Source organism: Schistocerca nitens, unplaced genomic scaffold, assembly GCF_023898315.1.
Source record: "Schistocerca nitens isolate TAMUIC-IGC-003100 unplaced genomic scaffold, iqSchNite1.1 HiC_scaffold_376, whole genome shotgun sequence".
NCBI lineage: Eukaryota > Metazoa > Arthropoda > Insecta > Orthoptera > Acrididae > Schistocerca > Schistocerca nitens.
The window spans coordinates 8389119-8402194 of record NW_026045910.1 but is presented as its reverse complement, the minus strand read 5'-3'; the positions used below and the strand labels follow the sequence as shown (position 1 = coordinate 8402194).

General features: G+C 44.5%; 1 protein-coding gene and 1 pseudogene across 1 annotated transcript in view; one reads left to right on the top strand and one right to left on the bottom strand.

The window, feature by feature from the left end:
- Nucleotides 1-13076, bottom strand: part of LOC126229638 (dipeptidase 1-like) — a 33825-nt gene that overhangs the window by 17937 nt on the left and 2812 nt on the right. The window contains exon 2 of the mRNA XM_049942377.1: nt 11036-11212. Coding sequence (XP_049798334.1) covers nt 11036-11212 — 177 coding nt within the window. The remainder of the gene's footprint in view (nt 1-11035; nt 11213-13076) is intronic.
- On the top strand, nt 5269-5385 carry LOC126229640 (5S ribosomal RNA; annotated as a pseudogene).

Below are 13076 nucleotides of genomic sequence, written 5' to 3'. Positions count from 1 at the left end.
CTGCTAAAAACTGTAACATGTACATAAAAATAATTTTAACAAGATTTTCTTAGCTATGAAATCATCACGGGTTATCAGCCGAGTGGCGTCGTCTTCTAGTTGCAACGTTTCAATGGATTGCGTATCCATCATCTTCAGGCGAAGTGTCGGGATGTTGCCTGCCGCGCGCCTTTGTAGCCGCAGGACCGGCATCAGATTTCGGCTGGCGACCAATCACGTGCCAGCGGAATCGTACCGGGTGCTTGGCGCCACCGGTGGTGTGGGGAGGGAGGGGGGGGGGGGGGGGCACGCGAGTGCGGGCGTCGATTCCCGGTGTCTGTTCATATCAGCGTCGGCCGCGGTCCCCTTCGGATCGGAGCGTTCTTGCCGAATTTTCCCTTATTGCCGGATCCCAAGCTGTCCTGGGATGGTAACCATTGTCTCGCTTGGTTAAATTTTCGTGCAGACGTATCTCTACTGCTTCTTTTATCACCGAATCACAAAATCCACGGACGCTGCGTAACTTCTTTATGCAATCGCAAGATTTTCTTATATTATAAAATGAAGCATATGGGTATCGTGTTACGCAATGTCATGTGTTCCAATGGAACACCATGATTTAAATTTTCAGTTCATCACAGTTAATACATTCAAATATTGAGAAGAAAGACAAGTAACATTTAAACCGCCAAAGAGAGAACTGTGTAAAGACGTATGTTTCACATTGTAGATGATGCCTGAATCAGTGGTATAGCTTGTGGAACATCGTTACTGTAAAAGGCTGTGTATATCGTACTATGACATTCTACCACTGTCAACAAGCATAGTCAGGCACATCTGTTAAATTTATCGTAATTACGTGCATTGTGAAAGTTTTGGACATGGTTAATATTATCGCAAAGGATCAACGCATGAAACTGAAGATATGTATTAACTTCGTTACAGGAATGGATTAAGATATCCTGTTCGAAAGAGGACTTGAGGAATGATGCTGGTCAAGTTAATGAACTGACATTTTTTGAGTAATTTAAGGCTACAAACAATATGCGGGAAAGGAATTGTAGCTGTCTGGTGGACTAATTCCCACTACAAAATGAATAACATAGCGAATTCAATCTACGTACCCGCTACTTGCAATTGCCTTCAGATTTTAAATATCGTGTTTCTCATTAACTGTAATCATTTTTCACATGTATTAAGTTAATGACAAAACTCTGCCCTAAGTGTCTGTTACCCAGGAATAGAATACGATGAAGCCCTACGGGAAGACCCATCGTTCGGAACGTTCTCCGCTTCGAAAGAATTTCCAAGTAGACGCTGAAAGATATCTCTGCTCCGTTGGCGTAATTCTGTAAAGATGGAAAATGGAAATTGTGGTGAGAGGACGCTGTATCGTATGCGGCACTCCGTGCTTCACACAGGCACATGCTCGCGCACACACATAAACACGCGGACTCGCTGCCACGTATACGTATCGCCTCTCGGCCAGCGCTGTGTCATAGATTTCCCGGGGGACAGAGCGACTTCCCGGACTATTTGCGGGAGACCTTACCGCAAACAAAACGAACAGCGCTTGGAACGCAGGCAGCCTTTCCTTCCTCCGGCGTCCCTCTTACCCGGAGCAGCGCCGAGGCGCCGTACTCGTATAGAGCCGACGCCGGGGCGGCGGGCAGGGTCTCGTCTCCCCGGCGCAAAGACCGTAGCCGCCCGGCGATGCGCCTTTCAGCGACGCAACCGCTCCGCTCTTCCGTCTCTCACTGGCTCGTCCTGTCTCTGCAGCCCACCGGTTTCCAGCATCACTCAGTCTGAATACCTCAGTGGTCTCTGATTAAAGCTAAAAGCTATTGCTTCCCCCCAGCTTCGCAGTCTCATCGAATTACTCCGACGTCCAAGATGCTGATTTTGTTTGAAGTCAGACTCAGTCTGCCTGCGTCTTTTATGCGGGCGCAGTTTATTTCTGTGCGGGGAGTCTAGACCACGGATTTTTAGGTCGTAAAAAAGTGTGTTTTAGGCACCTAAAATAGGCTCCTTCAGTAGTTAATTTAGGTTATATAAAACCTAAAATAGGCTCTAATAAAAATGATGCAGAGAAAAGAAAAGTAAATTAAAATACACAGTGTTGACACTATGAACATCTCATTCGTCATTAAAACAAGGAGAATGAATATTTACACAGTTACAGAGCACAGCAATCTACAACATTAATGTTGAACATAATTCCAAATATTTTTGAGTTTCTGCAAGATAAAGATTTCCGTAAAAAAGATGACCATAGTTGGCTTCACAATAAATAACCAAAATCGTTTCTAGGTTTTCTAGTGAAAAACTGTGGCGCTAGTCAGTCAGAATCAATTTATACGCTGAAAAAGAACGTTCTGCATCAACAGATGTGACAGGAGCGTACTTCATTTTCGGCACATGTTGGACAGGAAGGCTGCAGTCAGGAGTGCTGGATTTTCCACTAAGTATGTTGGCAGCTGCACACAACTCCTTCAGGCCAGTTTTCTTCTGCAAAACCGTTTGCATTTTTGCCCGTACTTTTTCCCCTACTTCACATGGCGCTTCATTAATGTTCATTTTGACTTCTTCAAGCAAAGAAATTTGTCGTAGATAGGTCTCCCTGAGCCTTCTAAGTGTGAAATAATTCTTGCCATGAATGTGTACTGGGCCCTAGTGTAAGATAAGTCCCGTTTTAAAGAAGAATCTTTGAGTAACTCCATTGCTGCAGTTACGGATGCAGCATCCTCCGGTATAGTTTCAACAACCTTCTGGACAGCTGAGAGATGCGCACTATAGTATTCTGCTGCTATCAGCCACGTGCCCCAGCGGGTGACAACAGTCTCTGGCGGCAATGGGACATCTGGAAGCTGTTCTTTGAATGCCTGCATTCTTGATGGTGCCTTAACAAAAATTTTCTTCACCATAGATATTAATTTATTTACTTTAGGAAATTGTAGCCTTACTTGCTCTGCTATGCGTTTGATCCCATGCACTACACAAGTTACGTGCAGCATCAATGGGCAGAATACTTTTAATAGTTGAAACGCTGCTATCATATATGCAGCAGCATCAGTGAGGGCCAGAAGTACCTTATTCTAATCCACTCCGTTTGGGTATAGCACCTTAAGCCCATTGTTCACAAACTGTGCTATTGTTTTTTGGTTAGTTTTTGTAAGCTGTTTTGAGTATACCAAATGAGCCCTGGATGGAGCATCTGGATCTAGCTTGCCAATAATCAGGTTAGCAATGTAACGGCCAAGACTCAGTAGTTTCATACACAGAAATCCATATACAACAGGGCTTCACAACATACGTGCTCGCGGAGCAAGCTGTGAGCAGCAAGGAGCGAGCACGGAGCAGCGCGAGCACGCTACCCCCACTACCGGACCAGAGCGGAGAGTGGGGAGAGTCACGTGGGGCACACAACAGCTGCCGCCAGTCAATGTAAATCCGCGGCCAGCTGCAGGGATATCACTCACGAATTGTTACTGCGACAAATGAGACAAATAAAGGAGAATGTACACGTGCCACATAATTTTATTGGCTTAGTGTATACCTCTGCATTCGTATTAATTTGTGAACTGTTACACAATAAAAGGTGTCACTGAAGTGTGGGATTCTCGGTTATCTTGTACTTTTTGCCCTTTACAATTGCGTCTGCGTTCAGAGTAATTGTTATTGTGCATTTTAGACGCAGCGTGCAGTTTAAATTTCGATCAGGCAATGTGTTTCTCAGGCGCGTCTTGTTACATTTCATTGCAGAGAACAGTTGTTCACAAACATACGTGAAACCGAACATTGATATTATTGTAGCCGCCAGTTTGTGCAAACGAGTAAATCTCTTCTGAGGGAAGTGTCTGTAGAATTCCAAATTTTTTTCTTGTTCTGAAATTTGTCTCTGTATTCTCTGTCAGACTTCAGGTCAATAATTTCTAGTTCCAGCTCAGGACGAATCTCTTCAATATTCGCCGAATATGGAGAGGAGAACAGATCAAAATCACTGTCTAGTGCTGTCGGATCTTGAAAGCGTTGATCAAATTCTTCCTTAAGGGCAACTAAACTATTTTAATAACGTTCACAGTCTTTGTAAACATCTTGCATGGATGATAATTTAGGAAAATGAGCTAGATTTCCTGTTTCCAGCTGACTCACCCAAAGTGTCAATTTCATTTTAAAAGCTTGTATTCGATCTATGAAATGAGTAATTAGCAGATCTTTACCTTGTAGTAAAATGTTCAAAGCATTCAGATGGCTAGTTAAATCTGCTAAGAACGCGAGATCACATTCAAACGTGCGCGCGCATTTCCCCTCCCTCCCCTCCCTCCCTACTCCACGACCTTGCACCTGCTCGCGAGCATGTGCCTGAGCAGACGCAAGTACTCGCGCTCAAAACTGGCCAGTTGTTAAGCCCTGATATACAAGATTCTCCAACATCTTCTCGGATTTTGTGCAATGCAGCATTGTAAGCTGAATCCACATAATTCTTACGTAAAGTTTACTATGCAGGAATAGACTGATGGCAGTACTTCTCAAGAAAACCTCTGAAAATATGGTTTTTTAGTTTCCGAAAGGGGATGTTTGCTGCCGCAAGTGCATAACACAAATCACTGCCGAACTTGTTTCTTTCAGAGGATTCACCAGATTTCAATTTAACCTAAAGATCCGTGATCTATTTTTCACATATGAATAATAAAACACCTATAAAGAGTATTTGGTATTAACAGGGATAGCGATATAAAAAAATAAAAGAACATCGAAGTGTTAGGCAAATACGAAGCATGAGCGCATATCAACTAGCCACCTTGCTGCACGCTGGGCAGAAAATATTTTTTTTTCCATCTGTCGTATAGTGTGGAAAAACTTGAAGCCACTGTCTTATATGATGAAATAGGCACTTTTTAGGATATTAAAGCCGAAATAGGCAAAAATAGGCACTAACGTCGAAATAGGCTTTTTAGGTCCTATAGAATTAACACTATTAAGTGTAAATAGTCATGAAACGCTTAAGTACAAAATTTTATGCAAATAGGAACTCAGGAACAAAATAGGTTTTTACCTACAATCCGCGGTCTAGCGGGGACCGACCGTGGCACAATGCAGTATATAATACTCCACTGGGTGTGTCAAAGGAAAGTATACTGTACAGTTCAGGAATTTACTTCTTGAAAGATAACGCCATTTAAATGCAACTCAGAGTGCCTACTGCACTAATTTAGACCATGACCAAAATTTTGCATGACGGCTCGGATTGTAGACACAGACATCGCTGCCATTTGGCTACTGATATTTGGCAACGGCCTTGCCGCAGTGGATACACCGGTTCCCATCAGATCACCGAAGTTAAGCGCTGTCGGGCGTGGCGGCACTTTGATGGGTGACCATTCAGGCCACCATGCGCTGTTGCCATTTTTCGGGGTGCACTCAGCCTCGTGATACCAACTGAGGAGCTACTCGACCGAATAGTAGCGGCTCCGGTCAAAGAAAACCGTCATGACGACCGGGAGTGCGGTGTGCTGACCACACGCCCCTCCTATCCGCATCCTCATCTGAGGATGACACGGTGGTCGGATGGTCCCGATGGGCCACTTGTGGCCTGAAGACGGAGTCCTGGCTACTGATATTTGCTTTCAGTTGCTCATAGAGATGTCGGATTATTGACTAACGCTTTACATCTGACACATCCTCACAAGAAAAAATCTACGGGGCTCAAATTTCGACTGCGTGGGAGCCAGTTTATATTCGTCCCTCCTGGAGTACGATCTACCAGGAAACCTTTCACGAACTTGCAGCATAGACGCATTGTATGTGCGTGCTGTGGCTCCATCTTACTGAAAACTTCTTCTTTAATAGAAAGAAAAACCAGTCCAAGTTGCAAATATTTTGTTTTTCATTCTATGACTAGTTTTGGGCCGAGACCCATTTTCAAATCAACCTACTGGGCGGTAAGCCAAATTTACATTCACATATGATACACTTATTACCAAATTCTTAAGCATATACCACACATACAGAACATGTCGTTTTAAACGTACATAATAAAGTCTGAAATGTTATTTCCGAAGATGTCGAAAAAAGTGTAATGCACATTACAGTGCATACATATAACTCGCAGTTCACTCCTTCACCTGACGTAAGGAAGCATCGGGAAGGGGGCGCCCCATCAGGTTATAGGAAACCTTTTTATTTATTAAAACATTCTACAGTCATCAAGAATACAAAATCCACACAACAGCCGTACTAGTACTCAATAAAATAAATACTTTTTAAAATCTTTACCAAAAAGAGTCAAATACTTAAAATCACTGACCAATAGTACACAGCATCGCCACAAACGGCATGTGTTACGAAATCCCGAGGTTTTCTTACGACAGAGGAAGGAGTAAACTGCCCGTTACCTGTACGCATTACAATGTACATTACACATTTTTCGACGTTTTGCGAAATGCCATTTTCGACTTTGTTACGTAAGTTTAAAACGATATGCTCTGTATATTTGGCATGTGCTTAAGAACTTGATAATAACCATGTTGTGCATGAGTGTAAATTTAGTTTTCTGCCCTGTGAGTTGACTTGAAAATATCTCTAGGCCCGAAACGGATCATCGAATGAAAAATAAAATGTTTGCAACTTGAACTGGTTTTCCGTTCTACTGAGCAACAGAACTTGCTGCCACAAGTTACTCTAGCGTGCTGAAAGTTCGTACACATCTTCTTTGATTATAATCAAAAATGTTTTGCTACTCAGGAACCAAAAAGTCATTTACCATCGTCACATAACCTTCCAATATCACTGTAACTGCACGGCCATTCTCGTTCTCGAAAAACTACGGGCCTGTTACTCCACGGGCCGGCCGCGGTGGTCTCGCGGTTCTAGGCGCGCAGTCAGGAACCGTGCGACTGCTACGGTCGCAGGTTCGAATCCTGCCTCGGGCATGGATGTGTGTGATGTCCTTAGGTTAGTTAGGTTTAAGTAGTTCTAAGTTCTAGGGGACTAATGACCACAGCAGTTGAGTCCCATAGTGCTCAGAGCCATTTTTTGTTACTCCACACGCCGACATCGCTGCCCACACAATAACTTTTGGCGAATGAAGCGGTTTCTCATGCTTGTTTATTATTAGGTGCACTGTAGTGCACTTTAGTTGACGTGAACGTTCAGATAAAACTGAGACTCATCAGAAAACAAAATGTTGTTAAATGAAGGGCAATCAGTCACATCACAAACGAACTGCGGCCTATGCCCCACATCTTGAGGCTTTAATTTTTTCACCAGTTGGATTTTTTAACTGTGCGGTGCAGTGATGATATAATCACATTTAAGGAACTTGCACGCTTACGAATGGAGAAGTTGGATTGCTACGAACAGACCGATTTACTCTTTCCACGGATTCGTCCGCTCTTGATGACCCTGGTCACCTGTATTTCTGTATGGCCAGTGTTTAACGGGTCTCTTCAAACGTTTCGATCCATTTCCGGATAAGGGGAACACTTGGAGCACCATTTTCATTATGCAGTCCTGCAGTCCACAATCACTACTAAATATCCTCCGTGCTACAGTCACCGAATCAACGTTTTTGTGAAATTTGGGCACACACAATGCGTGGCCCGCTTCCGAGAGGCGCTGCATATAGACTGAATTCCTAAGGCCAAGCAAGCAACGACGTACTCCTCACTCTCCTCCGATGTGCTGCGCTTTCGCAGAGAGCTCTTGAGATATAAGCTTTCTTTCGAGACACCTTGTGTCACATATCATAATTACAGTTTTTCCTCTAAAGGTGCACCGCCTTAAAGTTTTCTATACCAGACTCTTTATTAGTAATCCTCACATAACAAATTCGATAATAATGCACATCACCTCAAGTCAACAAGTCAGCGAGCGCACGCATTTGCCTGCATTTGTACAGTGACCATTAGAAATTAAAATTGTAGAGCCGCAACAAGTCGCACGTAACTTTTTCTTCATTTTACATGTCTCAAGCGACCAACGCGAGAACCTTCATAAATTACATCGCCGAGGGCCACTCGTTACAAACATTGGGCTGCGTGTGTTCTTGCTTTGACGCACACTAGGGCACCAAATGTCATCTATCACGTGGCCCGCTAAATCACGTGATCTGACTCCCAAAAAGAATGTCAGAGTTTATTTGGAGCAGTGGGTGACATGTAGGAATCAACATCACCGCAGTTGGGTAGCTTTGAGGAACAAATTACCAATGAGTTGCTGCAGCTATACATGAAAAACATAAGGAACCTTGTTTACTCTCTTCCTCGCCGACCTGAGGTACGTATCAAAGCTAAAGGTGGTGCTACATGGAATTATAGTGGGAAGGGAGTGAAGGGTAGGGCCCACTTTGACCAATATGCTTAATATAAAACTGTTTAAACCAAACTTTGTTGATATTCCTTTATAACTGGAATATAGGAATCCTCACGGCCACATACACGACTATTGAACATTCAGCGTCTGGTAAACGTCCTTCACCAACAGAAGTAGGCACGCACTCGACTGGTTGGTTGGTTGATTTGGAGCAGGACGCCAACAGCGAGGTAATCGGTTCCATCTGATTATGGAAGGATGGGGAATGAAGTCGGCCGTGCCGTCCAAAAGAACCATCCCGTCATTTGCCTGAAGCGATTTAGGGTCATTACGAAAAGCCTAAATCAGGATGGCCGGACGCGGGTTTGGACCGTCGTCCTCCCGAAAGCGAGTCCAGTGTGTTAACCATTACGCCACCTCTGTCTGTCACGCACCCGACAGAGGTAGACGAGCAGTAAAGTGAAGTGTGCAGCACAGCAGTACTTGACGTCAGGACTACGTCAGCGTACAAATACCTACAGTGAGACTGAAGTTTTGCTGTTTGCCACCCTTCTTGAAGTGTGCCTCCTTTCTGGTTGTTTCCGCCGTCCCTACAGTTTCAGCAGTTACGCTAATAATATGCCGTTTTACGACTTTGTGCACACAATTACTTGTTTCCTATTTCACTGCTAAGGCGATACCACGACGATTTGCCTTCGTAACTTTCGACTAAGCAGTTTCCGCAAAAGGATTTGTTTTCTCAATCAGTTACATTACCGTGGTCCATGAACCCTAAACTTTAAATCATCATCCCAGGACAACCCTGTTTTCTAAATGGTTACTATGGTTTCTGAAGAAAGAAAACAGTAGATGTTAACATAAGTAGTCTACACTTATGAGAGATATCGTAAAATACAGATGGTGCGGCTTTTCGGGTACCATACTAAGTACGAACGCCATGAAAAGCTTTGACCATACACTCTGTCGTACAAAAATTTGTTAACAAAAAAAAGTAGAAGTGACAACTTCTTCCAATGAAAAAAAAACTCAGAATGTGTAACACTACAATCTGTGTGTGTGTGTGTGTGTGTGTGTGTGTGTGTGTGTGTGTGTGTGTGTGTGTGTCTGTGTGTGTGTGTGTGTGTGTGTGTGTGTTTGTGTGTGTGAGTGTGTCTTAGTGATTATTTAATTGTCAGCCTGTTGCCATATTTTGTACTGAACGTGTGAACTGTAATTGTAAAGCTGGCTCGTTCCACACCATAGTGAGGGCCACAATTACGATCCATTTAGATGCAAATACGCCCTAATACAAAAAAGGACACACAACGAAGGAAGTATCTGAATTGGACGTAAATCGGTTGTCATGTTCACGTTCAATGATAACAATTTCAGAAAAAATTATGATATATTGTAGAGGAAAAGCTTCACAAATTGAACAGTTCAAACACGCGTTGGTCTAGGTCTGGCCCCTCGGCAAGCTGTTACTAGGTTTCGTACTGATAGACAGAATTTCTGGATGGTACCCTTCGGGCATGGCAAATTTTGTTCAAATGACGCGTTATATTGTCAAACTCCTGAAGTAGTTGGATGGCCCTGCAGTTAATGCTCCAAACGTGCAAGTTTTGGGGGAGATTCGGCGAATTTTCTGGCCAAGGCATGGTTTGCGATGCACGAAATCACGCATTATCTTGCTGAAATGTAATTTCAGGATAGCTTGCCATGAAAGGCAATAGAACGGGGTGTAGAATATCCTCAACGTTGCATTGTGCTGTTATGTTGCCGTGTATGACAACCATGGGGATCCTGAGATGAAAAGAAATGACACCCCAAGACCATCGCTAATGGTGGTCGGGTCATATGGCGTATGACAGTCAGGTTGGTACCCCACCACTGTCTGGGGCGTCTTCAGAGTGTCTTCGGCCTGCAATCCCGTTGACTGTAATACAACTCTCTTCAATGATGAGTCTGGCTACGAAGTGAACTGCCGATGGCCGGCGAAAACGTGTTGGGAGACACGCAAGACTGCGGCGGTATACCAAACAGTCACCCGCCAGAAGTTATGGACCAGGGTTGCATTTATTTCCATCGCAAGACCTATTTGGTTGTCTTCCGCGACACCCTTACAGCGCAATGGTTCGTCACTATATTCTACAACCCTTTTTGTTGCGTTTCAAGGCAAGCCATCCTGGGCTTACATTTCAGCAAGTTAACGCCCATCCACAGACAGTGAGTTTTTCTGTTCCTTGTCATCGTGCTTGCATTGTCCAGCAATGTCGCTCGATATCTTCCAAATTGAGAATCTATTGAGCATTATGGGCAGGGCCCTCAAATCAGCTCGGGATTATTACGATTTAAGGCCCCAATTCGACAAAATTAGGCACGAGATTTCTCAGGAGGACATCCAACAGTTTTGTCACTGAACGGCAAACCGAGTAACAGCTTGCATAAGGGCCAGAGGCAGATCAACGCGTAATTTATTTACTCAATTTGTAGAGCTCTTTCTCTGGAAGAAATTATCCAATTTATCTGAAATTGTAATTTTTTGTTTGTCTGTATATGTATGTCTCTTCTACCGATTTCCGTCCTACTCAGATAACTGCTTCGTGGTTCGTCGGTATTTTTCCCCTTAGAGCATAACGAAACTGAACACCAAACTGCGGACGCGGCATTGGACTTGTGTGACACTCTTGTTGACAGTTTTAATTCTGCATCAGACTTCCGCTGGACATGAGCAGAACAGCTTCTGTGTATTTAACATACGTACCAAGGACCTCAGTACGTCGTCGGGCACGTTGCTGGAGCTGTTGCAGAGCGCGTAGACGGCGGAGTGCGAGAAGATGACGGGCGCCTGGCTCGCTTCCAGCGCGTCCTTCATGGTGGCGACGCTAGCGTGCGACAGGTCCACCATCATGCCCAGGCGGTTCATCTCGCGCACCACCTTCTGCAACACAGCAACGTCACAACGTGCTTCTCATTCGTAAATCGGCAGTTTATTACCACACAGAATCAAGGAACACTTGTAGTTTACGTATTCAATAATACTCATTTGTTTTGTTGAACGATTAATATTACGAACGGATGTCATCGTTTCGGTTTTACTACGGGCTGTCTCTACATCACTACTTGACACGTGTCATTGTAGAACTATAAACAATACTTAGTTACTGTCCCTCCAAGCCCACCCGGTTAGCCGTGAGGTCTAACGCACTGATTTCCGGGCGGATTAGTTTCGAGGTCCGATATACCGGCTAGTCTGTGGATCGTTTTTAAGGCAGCTTTCCATTTGCCTTGGCGAATACGGGATGGTTCCCCTTATTCCGCCTCAATTACACTATGTCGGTGATTGCTACGCAAAAATTTACACCACAATTACTCTACCACGGAAATGTTGGGGTTACACTCATCTGGTGTGAGACGTTCCCGAGGGGGGGGGGGGGGGGGCGTCCCGTGGGGGGCCTAACCGCACTAGCCTATTGTAGGGTTGTGAACCACTGGGGGCTATGGTGGGGAAGAAGCCTCTCTGAAGTTTCTAGGTCCACAGAATACAATACAATATTGTCCCTCCAGTAATCACATAGCTTTTTCGACTCGCCAGCCATTCCTTTACTAAACTCGGAGAGAATGAGTTTCCGTAGCACACTGGCTGGAGCGGCCGAGACGTGCAGACTGCCCTGGAAAGCCCAGCTCAGTAGTTCATAAGATCTGATTTGTTATTTAATTGGTACGAGGGGCGTTCAGTAACTAATGGAACACATTTTTTTCTCGTCCAGTTACGGTTGAAAAAATGCGGAATTCGGTGTGGGATATAGTGGAGTGTTCCCGCTTTACCTCCTACAATTTCATAAATTTCCGAGACCTGGTGGCGCTATACGTAACATTCAAATGGCGTCGGAAATGGAGGTGCTTTCCAAGCAGAGAACACTCATTGAGATTCATTTTGAGGAAAACCAGAGCAATAATATTCATAGGCGTCAGCAGATTTTCTATGGATACCTGGAAGTGAACAAAAGCACAGTGAATGGTAGGGCGAGGCGTTTGTTATCATAGCAACAAGATCGCGTCAACTTGTCCGACCTTTCAGGTGCCGTCCGGTCGCATACCGCTGTCTCTCCTGGAATGGTGGAACGTGCGCACACTCTCATTCAAGGTGATCTATGAATCACAATCATACACGTCATGTACAACTGGATGTCTCTGTTAGTAGTGGTGAGATACTCGTCTATGAGTTGGCACACATAGGTGTATGTCTGCTGGGTTCCTCGGAACCTAGCACAGGACCATAAAGGGCAGCGAAGGCCCATCTGTGCGGAATTGTTGGAACTTGACGAGGCTATTCGTTACCATTATTTTCCAACGACGTCACAGGTGATGAAATATGAGTTTATCACTTCGAATAAAAATTTCAAACTCGCCCCCTAAGCAGATAAAGTAATGACGATGGCGTTCTCGGACCCTGAAGGGGTTATTTGTTTGATGACATCCGCCATGGGGAAACGCCAAAATCGGGTGTGTATCGTGGCACCCTCAAGAAACTGAAGAAGTGATTTCAGCGTGTTTCGCCCCACGAAAATACAAACGAGTTTCGTGCCACGAAAATACAAACGAACTCAACCTTCTCCACGACAACGCAAGGCCTCATACAAGTCTGCGCATCTGACGAGAGCTCACAAAACTTCATTGGACTGTTCTCCCTCATCCATGATACAGACCGTATCTCACACCTTCCGACATCCTCTGCTTGGCCAAATGAAGGATCACCCCGAGGAAAGCAGTACGTGGGTGAAAGGGACGTTATTGATGGAGCA